This window comes from Salvelinus alpinus, chromosome 1 (assembly GCF_045679555.1).
Source record: "Salvelinus alpinus chromosome 1, SLU_Salpinus.1, whole genome shotgun sequence".
Taxonomy (NCBI): Eukaryota; Metazoa; Chordata; class Actinopteri; order Salmoniformes; family Salmonidae; genus Salvelinus; species Salvelinus alpinus.
The window spans coordinates 105,959,202-105,984,018 of NC_092086.1; the positions used below are offsets into that span (position 1 = coordinate 105,959,202).

At 44.1% G+C, this 24,817-nt stretch overlaps 1 protein-coding gene across 1 annotated transcript in view; it reads right to left on the bottom strand.

Moving 5' to 3' along the window:
- Positions 1-20,246, bottom strand: part of cntnap3 (contactin associated protein family member 3) — a 189,142-nt gene extending 168,896 nt beyond the window's left edge. Inside the window, exon 1 of the mRNA XM_071374431.1 lies at positions 20,000-20,246. Coding sequence (XP_071230532.1) covers positions 20,000-20,123 — 124 coding nt within the window. The 5' untranslated portion in view covers positions 20,124-20,246. The remainder of the gene's footprint in view (positions 1-19,999) is intronic.
- Positions 20,247-24,817: the final 4,571 nt, after the last annotated feature.

Sequence of the window (24,817 nt, forward strand, 5' to 3'; positions counted from 1 at the left end):
GTTTTTTCTAAGTGTCGCTAATGTACTTTACAGTCATCCATTTTACTTTATGTGTTGTAACTACGTCGTGTCAATGTGTGTGTGTTTTTTCAGTGTTGAGATATGCCTGTGTACTTACTGATAATCACCAGAGACGCAGACAGACAGATGCTGCTGCTACACTTCTGGACCCCTTCACACATAACGGATGACTATCTTCTCTGAGTTAGTCAGCACTCAGCAGCAACATCAATACACACACATGTTGTAAATACAGCTTGTTTTAGCAGTACTAAATTAGGCTTTGTCGAAAAATATAATATGTGAAATATGACTGACAGTCAGAGTTGCAGCCTGTACTCCATTAAATCATAATGGGGGTCCTAAATGGCACCCTTTTCTTTGTATATAGTGCACTACTTTTATCCAAAGCCCTATGGGCCCTTGTCAAAAAGAGTGCACTATAGTTGGTAACAGGGTGCCATTTGGGAAGCATACATATTATTCTACTGCTAAGGAGGAGCCACTTGGGTCGTGCAGTAAAATGGAGTGAGTAATTATGCTCGTAGCTAGAAAAGTGATTATTATTATTTATTTTAGAAGACCCGGTCCCCTGGCTGTGCTATTCCCATAGACATATGGCTATTCCACTCTGTACGGGTGTACTAGCACACAGCTAATGGGGAACGGAGAGGGCATGTGTTGAGGAGGTTTGGGGATCTCTGGGAGTGAACGCAGGTAGTAATACAATTATAGACTACACTCAATTATAGACTACACTCAAATACAAACACCTAAGAATACACATACATGCACATTGAACACACACACACATGCACACACACAAGCTTCTACCCTGCCAATAAGCTTGTGGGTGACTGTCATTCAATGGGTGATGGTCTACCAATCTACCCTTGGTATAGTACTGTAGCCCTCTTCCCCTTACATCTGGTTTCTTTGTAGTCAGGGGACAGAGAGGTAACCGAGTCTCTGTTGAACCAACGCCCTGCTTCTATCTGTAGCCTTGATCACTGCTTAGCTTTGAGCTTATGAAGATGCCGATGGAAAACCCCTTCAGAAGGTCAGACTAACTCTCCCTCCCAGTCATGTTTACAAAGTAAGTATTTTGGTGAGCCTGAGTTAACTTATAAAATATTGAGGTGCCTGCCCTCCACCCAGCGGTGGCATAGCTTGGCTTGGAGTGTTCAGATACTGTATAGAATACTCAGAGTTGAACAGCTGAGAGCAGGGGAGGGGAGGGTAGAGAGGAGGGGAGGGGAGGGTAGAGAGGAGGGGAGGGGAGGGTAGAGAGGAGGGGAGGGTAGAGAGGAGGGGAGGGGAGGGTAGAGAGGAGGGGAGGGGAGGGTAGAGAGGAGGGGAGGGGAGGGTAGAGAGGAGGGGAGGGGAGGGTAGAGAGGAGGGGAGGGGAGGGGAGGGTAGAGAGGAGGGGAGGGGAGGGGAGGGTAGAGAGGAGGGGAGGGGAGGGTAGAGAGGAGGGGAGGGGAGGGTAGAGAGGAGGGGAGGGGAGGGTAGAGAGGAGGGGAGGGGAGGGGAGGGTAGAGAGGAGGGGAGGGTAGAAGAGGGGAGAAGAGGGTAGAAGAGGGGAGAAGAGAAGAGAACAGAGCTGAAAGAAGAGGGTTACTTCAGTTCTGACCCACATTTGTCACTGGGTCAGCCTCTCTGACTGGCCTACCCAAGGGAAACCACTGGGGAGTGAAATGGAAGAGCTCAGAATGTCCCAGAAGAGCTGGGAGTTGGACGGTGTCAACAAGACAAGATTATCCTAATATCTCCTCCTCTGTAACCGACTCTCCTAATATATCTTCCCCTCTGACCGATTCTTATAATATCTCCTCCCCTCTAACCGATTATCGTAATATCTCCTCCCCTCTAACCGATTATCGTAATATCTCCTCCCCTCTAACCGATTATCGTAATATCTCCTCCCCTCTGACCGATTATCGAAACATCTCATCCCCTCTGACCGATTATCCCAATACCAACATCCTCACTCTCCCACTACCTCACTCTCCAACTACTACCTCACTCTCCAACTACTACCTCACTCTCCAACTACTACCTCACTCTCCAACTACTACCTCACGCTCCAACTACCTAACGCTCCAACTACCTCACTGTCCAACTACCTCATGCTTCCAACTACCGCAGGCTCAAACTACCTCACGCTCCAACTACCTCACGCTCCAACTACCTCACGCTCCAACTACCTCAGGCTCCAACTACCTCAGGCTCCAACTACCGCAGGTCTCCAACTAGCCCTCTCTCTCCAACTACCTCATGCATCCAACTACCTCATACTTCCAACTAGCGCACTCTCCAACTACCTGACTCTCCCAGCTACCTCATGCTTCCAACTACCTCAGGCTCCAACTACCTCAGGCTCCAACTACTTCAGGCTCCAACTACCTCAGGCCTCCAACTACCTCAGGCCTCCAACTACCAACGGCTGAATGGTAGCCAACGGCTGAATGGTAACCAACGGCTGAATGGTAGCCAACGTCTGAATGGTAGCCAACGTCTGAATGGTAACCAACGGCTGAATGGTAGCCAACGGCTGAATGGTGGCCAACGGCTGAATGGTGGCCAACGGCTGCATGGTAGCCAACGGCTGAATGGTAGCCAACGGCTGAATGGTAGCCAACGGCTGAATGGTAACCAACGGCTGAATGGTAGCCAACGGCTGAATGGTAGCCAACGGCTGAATGGTAGCCAACGGCTGAATGGTAACCAACGGCTGAATGGTAGCCAACGGCTGAATGGTAGCCAACGGCTGAATGGTAACCAACGGCTGAATGGTAGCCAACGGCTGAATGGTAGCCAACGGCTGAATGGTTACCATCGGCTGAATGGTAGCCAACGGCTGAATGGTAACCAACGGCTGAATGGTAGTCAACGGCTGAATGGTAGCCAACGGCTGAATGGTAGCCAACGGCTGAATGGTAACCAACGGCTGAATGGTAGCCAACGGCTGAATGGTAACCAACGGCTGAATGGTAGCCAACGGCTGAATGGTAACCAACGGCTGAATGGTAGCCAACGGCTGAATGGTAACCAACGGCTGAATGGTAGCCAACGGCTGAATGGTAACCAACGGCTGAATGGTAGCCAACGGCTGAATGGTAACCAACGGCTGAATGGTAGCAAACGGCTGTATGGTAGCCAACGTCTGAATGGTAACCAACGTCTGAATGGTAGCCAACGGCTGAATGGTAACCAACGGCTGAATGGTAGCCAACGGCTGAATGGTAACCAACGGCTGAATGGTAGCCAACGGCTGAATGGAAGCCAACGGCTGAATGGTAACCAACGTCTGAATGGTAGCCAACGGCTGTATGGTAGCCAACGGCTGAATGGTAACCAACGGCTGAATGGTAACCAACGGCTGAATGGTAACCAACGGCTGAATGGTAACCAACGGCTGAATGGTAACCAACGGCTGAATGGTAGCCAACGGCTGAATGGTAACCAACGGCTGAATGGTAACCAACGTCTGAATGGTAACCAACGGCTGAATGGAGGCCAACGGCTGAATGGTAACCAACGTCTGAATGGGAGCCAACGGCTGAATGGTAGCCAACGGCTGAATGGTAACCAACGGCTGAATGGTAACCAACGGCTGAATGGTAACCAACGGCTGAATGGTAACCAACGGCTGAATGGTAGCCAACGGCTGAATGGTAACCAACGGCTGAATGGTAACCAACGTCTGAATGGTAGCCAATGGCTGAATGGTAACCAATGGCTGAATGGTAACCAACGGCTGAATGGTAACCAACGGCTGAATGGTAACCAACGGCTGAATGGTAGCCAACGGCTGAATGGTATCCAACGGTTGAATGGTAGCCAACGGCTGAATGGTAGCCAACGGTTGAATGGTAACCAACGGCTAAATGGTAGCCAACGGCTGAATGGTAGCCAACGTCTGAATGGTAGCCAACGTCTGAATGGTAACCAACGGCTGAATGGTAGCCAACGGCTGAATGGTAGCCAACGGCTGAATGGTAACCAACGGCTGAATGGTAGCCAACGTCTGAATGGTAGCCAACGGCTGAATGGTAGCCAACGTCTGAATGGTAACCAACGGCTGAATGGTAGCCAACGGCTGAATGGTGGCCAACGGCTGAATGGTGGCCAACGGCTGCATGGTAGCCAACGGCTGAATGGTAGCCAACAGCTGAATGGTAGCCAACGGCTGAATGGTAACCAACGGCTGAATGGTAGCCAACGGCTGAATGGTAGCCAACGGCTGAATGGTAACCAACGGCTGAATGGTAGCCAACGGCTGAATGGTAGCCAACGGCTGAATGGTAACCAACGGCTGAATGGTAGCCAACGGCTGAATGGTAGCCAACGGCTGAATGGTTACCATCGGCTGAATGGTAGCCAACGGCTGAATGGTAACCAACGGCTGAATGGTAGTCAACGGCTGAATGGTAGCCAACGGCTGAATGGTAGCCAACGGCTGAATGGTAACCAACGGCTGAATGGTAGCCAACGGCTGAATGGTAACCAACGGCTGAATGGTAGCCAACGGCTGAATGGTAACCAACGGCTGAATGGTAGCCAACGGCTGAATGGTAACCAACGGCTGAATGGTAGCCAACGGCTGAATGGTAACCAACGGCTGAATGGTAGCCAACGGCTGAATGGTAACCAACGGCTGAATGGTAGCAAACGGCTGTATGGTAGCCAACGGCTGAATGGTAACCAACGTCTGAATGGTAGCCAACGGCTGAATGGTAACCAACGGCTGAATGGTAGCCAACGGCTGAATGGTAACCAACGGCTGAATGGTAGCCAACGGCTGAATGGAAGCCAACGGCTGAATGGTAACCAACGTCTGAATGGTAGCCAACGGCTGTATGGTAGCCAACGGCTGAATGGTAACCAACGGCTGAATGGTAACCAACGGCTGAATGGTAACCAACGGCTGAATGGTAACCAACGGCTGAATGGTAACCAACGGCTGAATGGTAGCCAACGGCTGAATGGTAACCAACGGCTGAATGGTAACCAACGTCTGAATGGTAGCCAATGGCTGAATGGTAACCAACGGCTGAATGGTAACCAACGGCTGAATGGTAACCAACGGCTGAATGGTAACCAACGGCTGAATGGTAACCAACGGCTGAATGGTAGCCAATGGCTGAATGGTAGCCAATGGCTGAATGGTAGCCAACGGCTGAATGGTAACCAACGGCTGAATGGTAGCCAACGGCTGAATGGTAACCAACGGCTGAATGGTAGCCAACGGCTGAATGGTAGCACACCTGTGCTATTTCCTTGTAAGCGTCCAAAATGGCACCTTGTACCCTTCAGTGAACTATTTTTGACCAGAGCCCTGTCCCTGGTCCAAAATAGTGCACTAAATAGGGAATAGGGTGCCGTTTGAGATGCGTAACCTGTTGAATGTCACAGCTGTGATTTGACCTGACATACATGAGGCGAAATTGAAAATAATATTGCATATTGAGAAATAAAAGCAGGTGTTGTTGTGAATGATGACTGTATGAATGTTAAACAACTGCAGCCTAATCTGTAGCAGCAAGGTTGACTATTCTAGTTATTACAGCAAAGTAGGACTGAAGCTAAAAGAGGCTGAGAGAACATTTGGGCAACCTATCAAGAGAACCAACATGACAGATTTTTGGTCCAGTACCAACTCATCTACGATGATGACAGGGCTGTGTGATGAATGCGTCCATTTTGAGGGTGCCAGGCTTTTGAAGAATTTGGCCTTGAGCTAATACAGAATGGCCTGGGTCAGAACCAAAGTTAGATGAACTGCCGTTTTCTGTCAATTTCCTACTTAAATACTGCTCTCTGGATTAATAAATCTAGATTCATAACTGCCAGAGCCAGACTCAAGTTCACACAGTAAATATAGTTTTTTTTAAATACGACCAGCGCTACCCGCCGCTACCTTTGTATAACCTTGACTTCATAAGATCTCATTCATGGCTCGACTTCCCCAACACACATTTCATAAATGACAGTAAAGAAGAAATATGAGGGTGATTTATCCTCTGCTCGCTATCTGCTTTCCCCTTCCCTCATTCAGCCTCCGTGAGACGCCACCCGTCTCATGAATCATGATGGACAGTGGGCTTTGCAGGGAAATACCTACGCCACACAGACAGTTGCACCAAATTGATTTTATTCACTGGTTTATGTTCTTCACAAAACAAACAACCAGCTCATTGAAAAGTAATACATTCCGAAGAGGCAGGGAGCTGTGTGCTGCATATGAAGCACTGAAGCACCCGGTCAATCGGTTTACTGGCCAAATATACATCATTTCCAACCCAGGCACATTTTTTTTACTTGATTATTAATCTTATTGTCTGTGGGAATAGTGGAGGAGGGAGGTCATTCTCTGACTCTGAAGTCTAAGGATCCAAATTGAACCCTACTCCATATTGTTGCCCAGAGCCCTACACTCTTAGAGAAAAAGGTGCTATCTGGAATCTAAAAGGGTTCTTTGGCTGTCCCCATAGGAGAACATTTTGAAGAACTATTTTGGTTGCAGGTAGAACCTTTTTGGGTTCCATGAAGAACCCTTTCCACAGAGGGTTCTACATGGAACCAAAACGTTTGTTGTTTTTTTTACCCTTTTTTCTAAGAGTGTATGGGCAAAAGTGCCGCATTATATAGAGGATAGAGTAGCATTTGGGATGTGGACAAAGTCTAATTTAGAGGCATAAAAAGTTTCCCCACAGCCTCAATCACCAGCCAAACTGTCTGCTTGTTCCTAAACACCTTTGGGACACATACAGCTGACTCACAGCCAAAGAGGTCATCTCTTTCCACTGTTCTCTCCTGCCCCAGCTAGTCAACTTTATTTGATTCTGTATAGTCTTACTAAAAAGCCTACTGAAATCACACAGTAATGACTTATAGGAGAATACTGCATATTGTCAGTGTGAGTGTAGTCTCTACCCACAGCTGCTGTGTCTCTTTGGGCCCTGGTCATAAGTAGTGCACTACATAAGGAATAGGGCTCTGGTCAAAAGTAGTGCACTACATAAGGAATAGGGCTCCTGTCTAAAGTAGTGTACTACATAAGGAATAGGGCTCTGGTCAAAAGTAGTGCACTACACAAGGATTAGGGCTCTGGTCAAAAGTAGTGCACTACATAAGGAATAGGGTGTCATTTGGGACGCATCCTTAAGGCGCCATCATTCTAGCAAGACTAGTGTGAGTGTGACTCACTATCTGTGTACACACCCAGGGTAGGGGACTGAGGTGTCATGGTGTTATCTGCCATTAGGCCATGATTAGAAGGAGTGCTCCACTGACTCCAGATCAGCTGTGAGAGAAGATAAAAGCCCTGAGAGGACTGGTAATATGCCTAGTACAGAGAGAGCGAGAGCGAGAGCGAGAGCGAGAGCGAGAGCGAGAGCGAGAGAGAGAGAGAGAGAGAGACTCAGTTCTTTGGGGCATGGACTACAATTTGTCAAAAGCATTCCACAGGGATGCTGGCCCATGTTGACTTCAATGCTTCCCACAGTTGTGTCAAGTTGGCTGAATGTCCTATGGATTGTGAACCATACTTGATTCACACGGGAAACTGTTGTGCATGAAAAACCCAGCAGTGTTGCAGTTATAGACACTAACTGTTGCGCCTGGCACCTACTACCATACCCCATTCAAAGGCACTCAAATATTTCGTCTTTCCCATTCACCCTCTAAATGGAACACATACACAATCCATGTCTCAATTGTATCAAGGCTTAAAAATCCTTCTTCAACCTGTCTCCTCCCCTTCATCTACACTGATTGAAGTAGAATTGCGCCGGAGGGGATGGCTGACGTTTTACGTGCTCCTAATCAACTGCTATTTTGTTAGGTTTATTTTTTTTTTTGTAACTTATTTTTTTACTTAATTTATAAGTTATGTTGCTGACCGAAAATAACTTCTGGACATCAGAACAGCGATTACTCACCTCAAACTGGAAGAAGCTTTTTCCTTTAACGAGTCCGACGCGAAGGATACTGTATACTGCTTTCTCGGGAACAGGCCCAAATCCCCGTCATTTGCATGAAGAAAATACAAAGAAAAAGGGGGCGGAAGTCGGGCTGCCTTCTGAGAATTCGTAGGCGAGCGAGTAATCCCCCACTGCCATCCGTTCTATTGGCCAACGAGCAACCATTGGAAAATAAAATCGATGACTACAATCAAGATTATCCTACCAACGGGACATACATTTTTTTATTATCTTATGTTTCACCGAGTCGTGGCTGAACGACTCGGATAATGGAAATGGAAAATCCCGTCAGCTCTATATTATCCGAGTCGTCGTTCAGCCACGACTCGGTGAAACATAAGATAATTCAATTAACCTCTCCCTGATCGAGTCTGTAATACCTACATGTTTCAAGCAAACCACCATAGTGAGCAAGACAAAGGAGCTGATCGTGGACTGCAGGCAAAGGTGGGCCGAACAGGCCCCCATTAACATCGACGGGGCTGTAGTGGAGCAGGTCGAGAGCTTCAAGTTCCTTGGTGTCCACATCATCAACAAACTACTATGGTCCAAACACACCAAGACAGTCCTTAAGAGGGCACAACAACACCTTTTCCCCCTCAGGAGACTGAAAAGATTTGGCATGGGTCCCCCTGCACAGCATCTGCACAGTACTGCACAGTAAGGCGCTACAGAGGGTAGTGTGTTCGGCCCAGTACCTCACTCGGGCCAAGCGTCCTGCCATCCAGGACCTATATACTAGAAGGAAAGCCCAAACATTTTTCAGAGACTCCAGTCACCCAAGTCATAGACTGTTTTCTCTGCTACTGCACGGCAAGCGGTACCGGAGTGCCAAGTTTAGGACCAAAAGGCTCCTTAACAGCTTCTACCCCCAAGCCATAAGACTGCTGGACAACTCATCAAATGGCCACCAGACTATTTACATTAATACCCACCCCCATTTGTTTTGTACACTGTTAATACTCACTGTTTATTAACTGTGCATAGTCACTTCACCCCTACTTACATGTACAAATGACCTTGACTAACCTGTAGCCCGGCACATTGACTCGGGTATATCGTATCGGTACCCCCTGTATATAGCCTCGTTATTGTTATTATTATGTGTTACTTTTTATTATTTTTTACTTTAGTTTCTTTGGTAAATATTTTCTTAACTCTTTCTTGAACTGCGCTGTTGGTTAAGGGCTTGGAAGTAAGCATTTCACGGTAAGGTCTACACGTTGTATTCGGCGCATGTGATAAATAAAGTTTGATTTGATTTGATTTAACAAGTGACATCAATAAGGGATCATATCTTTCACCTGGATTCACCTGGTCAGTCTATGTCATGGAAAGACATATACACTGGGTCATATTCAAATACCCAACTGAATTTGTGCATCAACCTAATTCAATTTTCATTCCGTATGAAAAAGAAGCAATTCACGTAGCTGTGTGATGACTGTAAAGGACTCTGTGTATACACATAAAAAACAAGTTAAAATGAGTCACTAGGAGCGATCTATAAACAGTCGACTGTAGGTCTCCAGCTGAGAACTACTAAGGTTCTTCACCCGGCTACAGTGACTACGGTGGCTGCCTCTCTCTCTCTCTCGTCTTGAGAGTTGGACCAAAGCGCTGCGTAGCTCTGATTAAGGCTGATGCTCACAGACCCTCAACCGGTAAGAGGATAGCCTTGGAATAATTCAGGGATACTCTAATCTTTATACAATACACAGTATACTGTACAGTACCCCCCTACGATCCCTACGAGAAATTAACCCACAATCTTGGCATTACCGGCACCATACTCTTACCAACGGAGCCACACCGGACCTTAACCTGACATTGGAGGGCAGGCAGACCCTCTCATGAAAAGTACTAAACTGACTACTCAGACAAGCAGTTAGTGTATGATGAGTCAGCAAGTTGTTTGATTATACATGCTGCTAACTGGCCAACAAATCAAATATCAAGTCCTGTTCTCCAAAGATACAGATGGACTGAAGCAGCTTGGTCATACTGTCTTTGTAACGATCTTCGTTGGGAGAAAGAGAGGAGGACCAAAGCGCAGCGTGGTAAGTGTTCATGATGAATATTTAATGGATCAAACTGAACACTGAAATACAAAACAATAAAGTGAATGAACGAAAACCGAAACAGTTCCGTGTGGAACATACAGACACAGAAAACAACCACCCACAAAACACAATAGAAAACAGGCTCCCTAAATATGGTTCCCAATCAGAGACAACGACTAACACCTGCCTCTGATTGCGAACCATATCAGGCCAAACGAAAAACCCAACATAGAAAAACAAACATAGATAACCCACCCAACTCACGCCCTGACCATACTAAAACAAAGAAATAACAAAAGAACTAAGGTCAGAACGTGACAGTCTTGGAATACAGTGAACAGCACCAGCCAAGCATGATGTGAAAGGAGGAAAGATATACTGCCGTGTTAGAGTAGAAAAATGCAGTTATTTAATTGAGGTTTGACTTCTTAATAGGCTTAAATCAAAGTATGGAAAGATTATCATTTTCTATTGCAATCACATCAAGTAAAAACAAAAATGTTTGCATCTCTGGGCGAAAAACAACTCAAAGTCAGCTAGGCAGCATCTGCAGATTTTAAAATATATATCCTTTGGTTTGCTGTCATTAAACCCTGATGAAGACAGCTTGGCTGTCGAAACGTTGGACATTAAATGTTTGCATCTGAGCTCCTAGAGTGTGTGGCTCTCCTTTGTTTGTGTGTGTGTGTGTGTGTGTGTTTGTGTGTGTGTGTCTGTGTGTGTCTATCTGTGTCTGTGTCTGTGTCTGTGTCTGTGTCTGTGTCTGTGTCTGTGTCTGTGTCTGTGTCTGTGTCTGTGTCTGTGTCTGTGTCTGTGTCTGTGTCTGTGTGTGTGTGTGTCTGTGTGTGTGTGTGTCTGTGTGTCTGTGTGTGGGCGCGTGCGTGTGTGTGTGTCTATATAGAGAGAATCAGGCAGGGTCTGTGACACTGTGGCTCTAACCGTATCCCCGAATGGCACCCTGTTCCCTATATAGTGCATTACTCTTGACCGGAGTCCTATGAGCCCTGGTCAAAAGTAGTGCACACTATATAGGGAATAGGGTGCCTTTTGGGATGCAAAGGACTCTGACTCAGGGATGCACTCAGAGTGGCAAACAGCCAGGGGCGGACTGGCCATCTGGCATTTCGGGCATCAATAAAAAAATGGGCCGATGTTATAAATGCCAGGGCTGATTTCTGGTCCCAGTCCACCCCTGCAAGCAGTAAAGCAGTGGAGGAGTGGAGGGCCAGGGGCTTGCAAAATGTACAGCCATCTGCTCCAATTACAATACATATGTATCTAATTACCAACCACCATACCCTTCTCTCTCTCAATGCTTATCTGTAGCTCTCTCTACCTCCTCTCTCTCTCTCTCTCTCTCTACCTCTATGTCTCTCTCTCTCGCTCTCTCTCTCCCTACCTCTGTCTCTCTCTCTTGCTCTCTCTCTCTCACTGCTTATCTGTAGCTCTCTACCTCTATATCTCTCTCTTTCCACTTTTATGTCTCTCTCCCTCTCTCTCTTTCTCTCTCTACCTCTGTATATTTCTTTCTCTCTCTCTCTCTCTCTCTCTCTCTCTCTCTCTCTCTCTCTCTCTCTCTCTCTCTCTCTCTCTCTCTCTCTCTCTCTCTCTCTCTCTCTCTCTCTCTCTCTCTCTCTCTCTCTCTCTCTCTCTTTCTACCTCTGTCTCTTTTTCTCTCTCTACCTCTGTATCTTTCTTTCTTTCTTTCTCTCTCTCTCGTTCTACCTCTGTCTCTTTTTCTCTCTCTACCTCTGTATCTTTCTTTCTCTCTCATCTCTCTCTCTCTACCTCTGTCTCTCTCTCTCTATGTCTCTCTCTCGCTTTACCTCTATATCTCACTCTCTCTCTCAATTCAAATCAATTTCAATTCAATTTAAGGGCTTTTTTGACATGAGAAACATATGTTAACATTGCAAAACCAAGTGAAGTAGATAATAAACAAAAGTGAAATAAACAATCAAAATTAACAGTAAACATTACACTCACAAATGTTCCAAAAGAATAAAGATATTTCAAATGTCATATTATGTGCAAATACTACAAAATATGGGTTGTATTTACAATGGTGTTTGCTCTCACTGGTTGCCCTTTTCTTTTGGCAACAGGTCACAAATCTTGTTGCTGTGATGGCACACTGTGGTATTTCACCCAATAGATATGGGAGTTTACAAACATTTGGTTTATTTTCGAATTCTTTGTGGATCTGTGTAATCTGGGGGAAATATGTGTCTCTAATATGGTCATAGATTTGGCAGGAGATTAGGAAGTGCAGCTCAGTTTCCACTTATTTTTGTGCACAGTGCGCACAAAGCCTGTCATCTCATGAGAGCCAGGTCTGCCTATGGCAGCCTTTCTCAATAGCAAGGCTATGCTCACTGAGTCTGTACATAGTCAAAGCTTTTCTTAAGTTTGGGTCAGTGACAGTGGTCAGGTATTCTGCCACTGTGTACTCTCTGTTTAGGGCCAAGTAGCATTCTAGTTTGCAATTCTTCCCAATGTGTCAAGTAATTATCTTTTTGTTTTCTTGTGATTTGGTTGGGTCTAATTGTGTTGCTGTCCTGGGGCTCTGTGGGGTCTGTTTGTGTTTGTGAACAGAGCCCCAGTACCAGCATGCTTAGGGGACTCTTCTCCAGGTTAATTTCTCTGTAGGGTATGGCTTATTTATGGAAGGTTTGGGAATCGCTTCCTTTTAGGTGGTTGTAGAATTTAACCGCTCTTTTCTGGATTTTGATAATTAGCAGGTATCTGCTCTGCATGCATTATTTGGTGTTTCACATTGTACATGGTGGATATCTTTGCAGAATTCTGCATGCAGAGTCTCAATTTGGTGTTTGTCCCATTTTGTGAATTCTTGGTTGATAAGCGGACCCCAGACCTCACAACCTTAAAGGGCAATGGGTTTTATAACTGATTCAAGTATTTTTAGCCAGATCCTAATTGGTATGTCGAATTATATGTTCCTTTTTATGGCATAGAAGGCCCTTCTTGCCTTGTCTCTCAGCTCGTTCACAGCTTTGTGGAATTTACCTGTGGCACTAATGTTTAGGCCAAGGTATGTATCGTTTTTTGTGTGCTCTTGGGCAACGGTGTCTAGATGGAATTTGTATTTGTGGTCCTGGCAACTGGACCTTTTTTGGAACACCATTATTATTGTCTTACTGAGATTTATTGTCAGGGCCCTGGTCTGACAGAATCTGTGCAGAGGATCTAGGTGCTGCTGTAGGCCCTCCTTGGTTGTGGACAGAAGCACCAGATCATCAGCAAACAGTAGACATTTGACTTCCGATTCTAGTAGGGTGAGGCCGGGTGCTGAAGACTGTTCTAGTGCCCTCGCCAATCACGCCCTGACCTTAGAGAGCCTTTTTATGTCTCTATTTGGTTTGTTCAGGGTGTGATTTGGGTGGGCATTCTATGTTCTTTATTTCTAGGTTTTGTGATTCTATGTTTTGGCCGGGTATGGTTCTCAATCAAGGACAGCTGTCTATTGTTGTCTCTGATTGGGAATCATACTTAGGCAGCCTGTTTTGCCACTTTAGGTTGTGGAATGTTGTTTTTTGTTAACTCTGTGTAGCCTTCAAGACGTGACGTTCGTTGTTCTTTTGTTGTTTTGTTTGGTGTTCGGTTTTAATAAAGAAGCATGAACACGTACCACACTGCACCTTGGTCTCATCCTTCCGACGAGCGTTACTTTGCCTTTGTTTTGGTTTGTGTGTTTGTCAGTTAGGGTGTGCAGGGTGAATACATGGTCTGTCGTATGGTAATTTAGTAAAAAGCCAATTTGACATTTGCTCAGTACATTGTTTTCACTGAGGAAATGTATGAGTCTGCTGTTAATGATAATGCAGAGGATTTTCCCAAGGTTGCTGTTGAAGCATATCCCACGGTAGGTTTTTGATTCAAATTTGTCTCCACTTCTGTGGATTTGGGTGATCAGTCCTTGGTTCCAAATATTGGGGACGATCCCAGAGCTAAGGATGATGTTAAAGTGTTTAAGTATAGCCAATTGGAATTTGTGGTCTGCATATTTTATAATTTCATTGATGATACCATCAACACCACATGCATTTTTGGGTTGGAGGGTTTGTATTTTGTCCTGTAGTTCATTCAATGTAATTGGAGAATCCAGTGGGTTCTGGTATTCTTTAATAGATGATTCTAAGATTTGTATTTGATCATGTATATGTTTTTGCTGTTTGAACTTTGTTATAGGGCCAAAAAAGATTGGAGAAGTGGTTTACCCATACAATTCTGTTTTGGATAGATAACTCTTGGTGTTGTTGTTTGTTTGGTGTTTTCCAATGTTCCCAGAAGTAGTTAGAGTCTATGGATTCTTCAATTACATTGAGCTGATTTCTGACGTGCTGTTCCTTCTTTTTCCGTAGTGCATTTCTGTATTGTTTTAGTAATTCACCATAGTGAAGGCGTTCTGGGTCTTCAAGTTTTTGGTTGGATAGGTTTCATCATTTCTTTCTTAGGCTTTTGCATTCTTCATCAAACCATTTGTCATTGTTGTTAATTTTCTTCGGTTTTCTGTTTGAAATGTTTAGATTAGCTAGGGAAGCTGAGCGGTCAAATATAATGTTTAGGTTTTCTACTGCCAAGTTTACACCTTCACTATTACAACGTTTTGTCCAGGAAGTTGTCTAAAAGGGATTACATTTGTTGTTGCCTAATTGTTTTTTGGTAGGTTTCCACACTGCTTTCCTTCCATCTATAGCATTTCTTAATATTATTCAGTTCCTTTGGCTTTGATGCCTCATGATTGAGAATTGCTCTGTTCAAGGAGACTGTGATTTTGCTGTGATCTGATAAGGGTGTCATTGGGCTGACTGTGAACGCTCTGAGAGACTATGGGTTGAGGTCAGTGATAAAGTAGTCTACAGTACTACTGCCAAGAGATGAGCTATAGTAGGAGTCCACTCAAAGCCTACCATGGACTATGTACAGTCGTGGCCAAAAGCTTTGAGAATTAATTTTCACAAAGAATTTTCACAAAGTCTGCTGCCTCAGTTTAAATGATGTCAATTTGCATATACTCCAGAATGTTATGAAGAGTGATCAGATGAACTGCAATTAATTGCAAAGTCCCTCTTTGCCATGCAAATGATCTGAATCCCCAAAAAAACATTTCCACTGCATTTCAGCCCTGCCACAAAAGGACCAGCTGACATCATGTCAGTGATTCTCTCGTTAACACAGGTGTGAGTGTTGACGAGGATAAGGCTGGAGATCACTCTGTCATGCTGATTGAGTTCGAATAACAGACTGGAAGCTTCAAAAGGAGGGTGGTGCTTGGAATCATTGTTCTTCCTCTGTCAACCATGGTTACCTGCAAGGAAACACATGCCGTCATCATTGCTTTGCAAAAAAAGGGCGTCACAGGCAAGGATATTGCTGCCAGTAAGATTGCACCTAAATCAACCATTTATAGGATCATCAAGAACTTCAAGGAGAGCAGTTCAATTGTTGTGAAGAAGGCTTCAGGGCGCCCATGAAAGTCCAGCAAGCGACAGGACCGTCTCCTAAAGTTGATTCAACTGCAGGATCGGGGCACCACCAGTACAGAGCTTGCTCAGGAATGGCAGCAGGCAGGTGTGAGTGCATCTGCATGCACAGTGATGCGAAGACTTTTGGAGGATGGCCTGGTGTCAAGAAAGGCAGCAAAGAAGCCACTTCTCTCCAGGAAAAACATCAGGGACAGACTGATATTCTGCAAAAGGTACAGGGATTGGATTGCTGACGACTGGGGTAAAGTCATCTTCTCTGATGAATCCCCTTTCCGATTGTTTGGGGCATCCGGAAAAAAGCTTGTCCGGAGAAGACAAAGTGAGCGCTACCATCAGTCCTGTGCCATGCCAACAGTAAAGCATCCTGAGACCATTCATGTGTGGGGTTGCTTCTCAGCCAAGGGAGTGTGCTCACTCACAATTTTGCCTAAGAACACCGCCATGAATAAAGAATGGTACCAACACATCCTCCGAGAGCAACTTCTCCCAACCATCCAGGAACTGTTTGGTGACAAACAATGCCTTTTCCAGCATGATGGAGCACCTTGCCATAAGGCAAAAGTGATAACTAAGTTGCTCGGGGAACAAAACATCGATATTTTGAGTCCATGGCCAGGAAACTCTCCAGACCTTAATTCCATTCAGAACTTGTGGTCAATCCTCAAGAGGCGGGTGGACAAACAAAACCCCACAAATTCTGACAAACTCCAAGCATTGATTATGCAAGAATGGGCTGCCATCAGTCAGGATGTGGCCCAGAAGTTAATTGACAGCATGCCAGGGCGGATTGCAGAGGTCTTGAAAAATAAGGGTCAACACTGCAAATATTGACTCTTTGCATCAACTTCATGTAATTGTCAATAAAAGCCTTTGACACTTATGAAATGCTTGTAATTATACTTCAGTATTCCATAGTAACATCTGACAAAAATATCTAAAGACACTGAGGCAGCAGACTTTGTGAAAATTTATATTTGTGTCATTCTCAAAACTTTTGGCCACGACTGTACATACGCAGCATGTGACATAGCTGCAGGAATTGTTACCTGTTTTGTTGCTTATATTGTCATAGTTAGGGGGGCATATAGGGGAGGGAATTCTGTCACCTCCAGGTAGGTGACAGAATGTGTGCTGAGGGTGTCAGGTTCTTGTCCAGTTCTGGTATGTAGGTAGCCACAGACTAGTACATGTCCCTGGGCCTGGAAATGATTGATTTCCCCCTCCAGGATGGGGAAGCTGTCTTCATTAAAGTATGGGGATTCTAGTGGGGGGGATATAGGTAGCACGCAGGATGACATTTTTCTCTGTTGAGATCATTTCCTTTTGAATTTCTAGCCAAATGTAAAACGTTCCTGCTTTGATCAATTTAATAGAGTGAGTTAGGTCTGCTGTATACCAAATTAACATACCCCCTAAGTCTATTCCCTGTTTCACACCTGGTAGTTTGGTGGATGGGACTACCAGCTCTATGTAACCTAGAGGGAAACCAGTGGGTCCATCTCCTCTATACCTCCCTCTCTCTACCTCTATATCTATGTTTCTCTTTCTCTCTCTCTCTCTCTACCACCATGTCTCTCTCTTTCTCTCTCTCTACCTCTGGCTCTATCTCTATGTCTCTCTCTCTCTCCATCCATGTCTCTCGCTCTCTCTCTCTCTCTCCCTCTGTCTCTCTCGCTCTCTCTCTCTCCCTTCATCTTTCTCTCTCTCCCTCTGTCTCTTTATCTCTTTCTCTCTACCTCTCTGACTCTCTCTCACTCTACCTCTGTCTCTTCCTCTCTGTCTCTTCCTCTCTGTCTCTCTCTCTACCTCTACCTCTCTCTACCTCTATGACTCTCTAAAAGGTCCTCAGTGATGTCACCATTGCCCTTGATTCTAAGCAATGTTGTGCTGCTATTTTTATTGACTTGCCCAAAGCTTTTGATACGGTAGACCATTTCATTCTTGTGGGCCGGCTAAGGAGTATTGATGTCTCTGATGGGACTTTGGCCTGGTTTGCTAACTACCTCTCTCAAAGAGCACAGTGTATAATGTCAGAACATCTGCCATCTCAGCCACTACCTGTCACCAAGGGTGTACCTCAAGGCTCGATCCTAGGCCCCACGCTCTTCTCAATTTACATCAACAACATAGCTCAGGCAGTAGGAAGCTCTCTCATCCATTTATATGCAGATGATACATTCTTATACTCAGCTGGCCCCTCCCTGGATTTTGTGTTAAACACTCTACAACAAAGCTTTCTTAGTGTCCAACAAGCTTTTTCTGCCCTTAACCTTGTTCTGAACACCTCCAAAACAAAGGTCATGTGGTTTGGTAACAAGAATGCCCCTCTCCCCACAGGTGTGATTACTACCTCTGAGGGTTTAGAGCTTGAGGTAGTCACCTCATACAAGTACTTGGGAGTATGGCTAGACGGTACACTGTCCTTCTCTCAGCACATATCAAAGCTGCAGGTCACTCGTCTTTTCAGTTCGCTGCAGCTAGCGACTGGAACGAGCTGCAACAAACACTCAAACTGGACAGTTTTATCTCAATTTATTCATTCAAAGACTCAATCATGGACACTCTTACTGACAGTTGTGGCTGCTTTGCATGATGTATTGTTGTCTCTACCTTCTTGCCCTTTGTGCTGTTGTCTGTGCCCAATAATGTTTGTACCATGTCTTGTGCTGCTACCATATTGTGCTGCTGCCATGTTGTGTTGCTACCATTTTGTTGTCATGTTGTGTTGCTACCATGTTGTGTTGTCATGTGTTGCTGCTATGCTATGTTGTTGTCTTAGGTCTCTCTTTATGTAGCGTTGTGTTGTCTCTCTTGTCGTGATGTGTGTTTTGTCCTATATTTTATTTAATTTATTTTTATTTTTAATCCCAGCCCCCATCCCCACAGGAGGCCTTTTGTCTTTTGGGAGGCCTTCATTGTAAATACAAATTTGTTCTTAACTCACTTGCCTAGTTAAATAAAGGTTCAATAAAAAATATATAAAAATGTCTCTCTCTACCTCTCTCTACCTCTACGACTCTCTCTCTCTACCCCTCTCTACCTCTACGACTCTCTCTCTACCTCTCTCTACGACTCTCTCTCTCTACCTCTCTCTACCTCTACGACTCTCTCTCTCTACCTCTCTCTCTCTACCTCTCGCTCTCTCTTTCAGTCTCTTCCTCTCTGGCTCTCTCTATATATACACTTCTGTCTCTCTCTTCATGTTGTACACACACACACACGCTCACGCACATACACACACACACGCACAGACACACACACACCATAACTAGACAGGTGTCATGTTAGTTGCAGGGAGATCACATGGTGTTGCCTGTAGACACAGCATGCAAAATGACTTTGAATTAAAACTTGTTTTACATTTATTTCTCTAAATTTACAGTAACTGAGAGACCATTCCATTACCCAACCTGTTATCTAAAATTATCTGTGAAATTGTAATATTATGTTTTCTTGCCATTTGCCAGCTGTAACCTATGTCCATTGGTCCTGTAATGCATTATGATTGCCTGCAAAACGCACCTTCAGAATCGAAGCCGCAACCATGGCTACACTGATGATCAGAATCAGAGGGTTAATTTACACAAGCACTAGCTTACTGGACCATTTCTATGTCTCTCTCTCTCACACACACACACACAGACACACACACATATATACACACACATACCATTCCGTGGGACCCCGTTGAAAATAAGCTTGTTCAGGAGATTACGCAGTATGTGGGAAATTAAGAAAATAACAAATGCATTGTCCTTTTGAACGTTGATTAATGCAACCTATGATCGACTATATACGCAGTGGCCAAGCTTCTAATAGGCTACTCTTTATAATACTGTATCTTCAAGTGCATAATTGTATCATTTGTTTACCCTGTCGCATTTGGTGTAGCAAATACATATTTGCGGGGATAAGCACTGATACCATAACCATTACACTTAACCGCAGGGTTATCACCTAATAATAACAGCTGCTAAAAATATATGATACTGATATTCCCTGCACTGCAAACTCTGACAGCTCAATGCATGTTTCCTTTTGACACGCTGGATGGGCTTGCTGCGCATTTCTGTCAAGTCAGAACATCATCATCCATGGCGGGTATCCACATGGCTAAAGGGAAAGCTCTGTTTAATCCATGACAGGCAAATAATATTCTGAAAACCATATTCAACCACTCGGCGCAAGAGGTTTAACACATTAACTACAACGCCCAAACGAATACACATCAATAATGTCACCGCTGACTGTGGTAATTTGTCAACAAAAAGTTGCCTAAAGGTTTATATCCCCATAATACAAGTAACAAATAAACCACTATATTAAATCACTCAGACTATATAGAAAGCAGAGAAAAAACTTGTCTTAATAAATCCAGTACAGCAAATGCCACGCCATCCCTCCCCGCTTAAGTTGCAGGAATCTTGTTGCGTGTGCTCACCTTTTCCAATTGCCCCATGTGAACACCAGAGAAGGACGGCGAGCTGTAAAATCATTCCACTGTGTCTTCTGGTCCTCAAATCCATGTTCAAAACGAAATGATGCTGCCGGAGGAGAGCGACCATTCCTGTCCTCCTCTAGCTCAGTAAATAATTTGCGTGTGCCTCTCTCTGTGCTGCCTGTGCGTCCGCTCTGTGAAGTGCTCTGCTCACGCCATGCGACTGGTTCCGACTCGAGGAGGAACAGTTCAGAAAGAGCTGAGAGAGAAATAGACACACCTCTACAGCCCAGCCTCTGATCAGTAGCACATATTTTAAAGTGCCCATTATTAAGCACAGACTTCAAGACCAATAAACTATAAAAATTCCTGGCTGTTATCAACTGACATTTTTAAACATTTAGCCTGTGTCATGATTAGTTTAACTCTATATAGTCCTTTGTGAGAAGGGTAGGCCGTCGCGGTGGCAGTGAGGAGCGAGGGAGACTGATATATCATCGAATAAATAAATATTGGCCCCAACTTTACAATATTTACAAAATAACAAACCGGACGATGAACATGCCTTGGGATGGGATAGCACCTTCCCAGCCAACCACTTACTGTACCTGTTCAGCCAGTGGCGACAAGAGGAAACGATGGGTTTAAAGTAACTGTCCAGTGAAAATGGCACTTTTAAAAGCTCATAATCTGTTAACTTATACCCAAATAATGATGTTGACTCATCATATAATTGTAATTGTGTCCAAAGAATACATTTTTAAGGGGGGAAACACTTTTTTTTAAATGCTTGCTATTTCCTCACAATAAGCTGCTTTTTAATGTACTTAATTACAATAATATACTTAATTTTGTAAGGAAAACTATTTCACTCATATTGTAATTAATTACAGATCATATTTCATAGAAATGTGGAAACACTGGACTAAATCACTGGTTTAACCACCTACACCAGTAGAAATGTACTTTTTAGAGATTTAAGACAATGGCCAGAGCTTCACTAGAGGTTTACGTCAATAAAGTAATCGTTTTAGTCAAAGTATGATATATTTGGACTTGAAGTGGCAAATCCACGTGATGTCTATTCTATTATACACATTCTTTTCAACCTACTTTTTGTTTCAGGGTTTTATTTGAATGCTACACAAGCATGACATTGTTTATTCATCAGAAACAGATGCACAGTTATTCCTCTTCATGACCGAGACGAGCCAACAGTCTGGCGTCAACTAGGCCACCTGTGCCATTGAGCAAATCAAAATAGGGGCGCAAACTTGTGTTTTCGTACCACTTTTTTTACTAGACAATTATCATAATCCATTGAATAATTTTTTAATTGTCACTTATTTTTGAACTAGTCTGTATACATTTTTTTTATGCATGACCAAATTATAAATCGTATAAATACGTGATATGATAGCATTTTGCAAACCCGTTCCCCTTTTGCCCCAAGATGAATGGTTTTGATCACAAGTTTTCCTTCACTACACACTCCACTGCTTTGATAGGTGTAACGTTAGCTAAAAACTACAAGTGTCGATACATATAATGGAAAGGCAGCCGCGAAAGAAAATTCAAGGAACTTATAGTTACATGTCATTTGCGGCGTGCATGATCATTAGCAAGCCTGTCATTTCACTTCCCGTGTGAGAACCATGAGCACTGGTTGATTTGGCTTTGCCGTGTTGAAACCAAAGCCTCCAAGCAGCCTACCTACAAAGGTTTCACCGTGTACATTACAATGTAGAAAAACACATATCAGCTATCATTCATTAGTTATCCATATTACTGTAGCTTCAATTAGTTATCCATTTGACTGTAGCTTCATCTTATTCTTTCGAACTATATACAGTGGGGAGAACAAGTATTTGATACACTGCCGATTTTGCAGGTTTTCCTACTTACAAAGCATGTAGAGGTCTGTAATTTTTATCACAGGTACACTTCAACTGTGAGAGACGGAATCTAAAACAAAAATCCAGAAAATCACATTGTATGATTTTTAAGTAATTAATTTGCATTTTATTGCATGACATAAGTATTTGATACATCAGAAAAGCAGAACTTAATATTTGGTACAGAAACCTTTGTTTGCAATTACAGAGATCATACGTTTCCTGTAGTTCTTGACCAGGTTTGCACACACTGCAGCAGGGATTTTGGCCCACTCCTCCATACAGACCTTCTCCAGATCCTTCAGGTTTCGGGGCTGTCGCTGGGCAAAACGGACTTTCAGCTCCCTCCAAAGATTTTCTATTGGGTTCAGGTCTGGAGACTGGCTAGGCCACTCCAGGACCTTGAGATGCTTCTTACGGAGCCACTCCTTAGTTGCCCTGGCTGTGTGTTTCGGGTCGTTGTCATGCTGGAAGACCCAGCCACGACCTATCTTCAATGCTCTTACTGAGGGAAGGAGGTTGTTGGCCAAGATCTCGCGATGCATGGCCCCATCCATCCTCCCCTCAATACGGTGCAGTCATCCTGTCCCCTTTGCAGAAAAGCATCCCCAAAGAATGATGTTTCCACCTCCAAGCTTCACGGTTAGGATGGTGTTCTTGGGGTTGTACTAATCCTTCTTCTTCCTCCAAACACGGCGAGTGGAGTTTAGACCAAAAAGCTCTATTTTTGTCTCATCAGACCACATGACCTTCTCCAATTCCTCCTCTGGATCATCCAGATGGTCATTGGCAAACTTCAGACGGGCCTGGACATGCGCTGGCTTGAGCAGGGGGACCTTGCGTGCGCTGCAGGATTTTAATCCATGACGGCGTAGTGTGTTACTAATGGTTTTCTTTGAGACTGTGGTCCCAGCTCTCTTCAGGTCATTAACCAGGTCCTGCCGTGTAGTTCTGGGCTGATCCCTCACCTTCCTCATGATCATTGATGCCCCACGAGGTGAGATCTTGCATGGAGCCCCAGACCGAGGGTGATTGACCGTCATCTTGAACTTCTTCCATTTTCTAATAATTGCGCCAACAGTTGTTGCCTTCTCACCAAGCTGCTTACCTATTGTCCTGTAGCCCATCCCAGCCTTGTGCAGGTCTACAATTTTATCCCTGATGTCCTTACACAGCTCTCTGGTCTTGGCCATTGTGGAGAGGTTGGAGTCTGTTTGATTGAGTGGGTGGACAGGTGTCTTTTATACAGGTAACGAGTTCAAACAGGTGCAGTTAATACAGGTAATGAGTGGAGAACAGGAGGGCTTCTTAAAGAAAAACTAACAGGTCTGTGAGAGCCGGAATTCTTACTGGTTGGTAGGTGATCAAATACTTATGTCATGCAATAAAATGCGAATTAATTACTTAAAAATCAGACAATGTGATTTTCTGGATTTTTGTTTTAAATTCCGTCTCTCACAGTTGAAGTGTACCTATGATAAAAATTACAGACCTCTACATGCTTTGTAAGTAGGAAAACCTGCAAAATCGGCAGTGTATCAAATACTTGTTCTCCCCACTGTATATGGTGGATTCGTGGCCGCAATTTTTGGAAGACGCCAAAACTTTGGAGATAACAATAAATGGCGAAGTCAAAGATTGGCTCTGTGTCAATGTATTGTCTGCAGCCTAAAACCAACATGCTAGCTAAGCCATTCAGGATGCCCCCACGCTAGTATTTAAACATTTTTTTTGACAAAGTCTGCCAATACTTGAGATGCGCACACACACACACACACACACACACACACACACACACACACACACACACACACACACACACACACATACCCTTACAAAAAACAACAACATGTTTCATAAGTTTATTTTTCACCACTTCCAGCTGCATTGAGGAAAAACAGCAGAGAGATGCAGGGTGCCAAAACTTGCAACTGGAAAAAAAAGCAGCGATGGCAAGGCCAGGGTAACATGACCAAAGATAGGGAGGATTGCAGGAAAGAGGAAGGCGTTTTATTTAATCACTATATCTCACCAAAAAATTCACTGCAAACTATATTGCCTTCACTTACAATTCATTTGTTCTCGCATTTGGAAATGATTTCCTTGCAATATTTTGTTATGCAATCAATATTTTTGCTTTTATGTTTTGCTTTCAATATGATTATTTTTGTTTGCAATACTATGAATTTTGTTCTTGACTTCAGAAGTTTTTCGTGATATTAATGGCACAAAAGTGAATCACTCACTAGAGGATTGTACCATGTAATAACACTATTACTTGATTAAAGGATTTTTAAGTGCCAATCCTTAATTGAGCAATTAACAAAGTGTGCTCTCTGCCACAGTTTCAGTAGAAAGCTGAGGGATGGGGCTGGAGAAATGCAACCACTCTCAAATCCTTAGTCTACAGTATGCTATGGATGCAACGACTGACCATCCATGATATCAATAACATGGTTTTAGACTATACAGTGGTTGTTTACATTTACTTTGTTAACAGACACTGGAGTAAAACAAGTTTATATTTTGAGTTCTGAGGGGTACGACAGTTGAACTAAGCTCACGAGGTATTGAAATACATTATATTCTTCTAGAATCAATGGGTTCATATCACACAAAAGAAATGCATCAACGTCAACATAATCACTCTCATCTGCTAAACCCGCTGGTGGGAGAGATGTTATCATGTTGCATTTATATGGTAATAACTGTTGTTAGGTTCCCCAATGAGAAACCAAAAATCGTTGCTCAATAGAAAAAGGGAATTAACAAATGAGCCACTGACAACCAAAACAAAACATGTGGGGTTTTAAAATGGGTTCTGAAAGGCATCCACAGGGGGCCTACTGAGTGGTGGCCAAGCAACCTGCCACATACAGTGCATAGAGGAACTCTGGAGCTCTGTCAGAGTGACCATTGGGTTCTT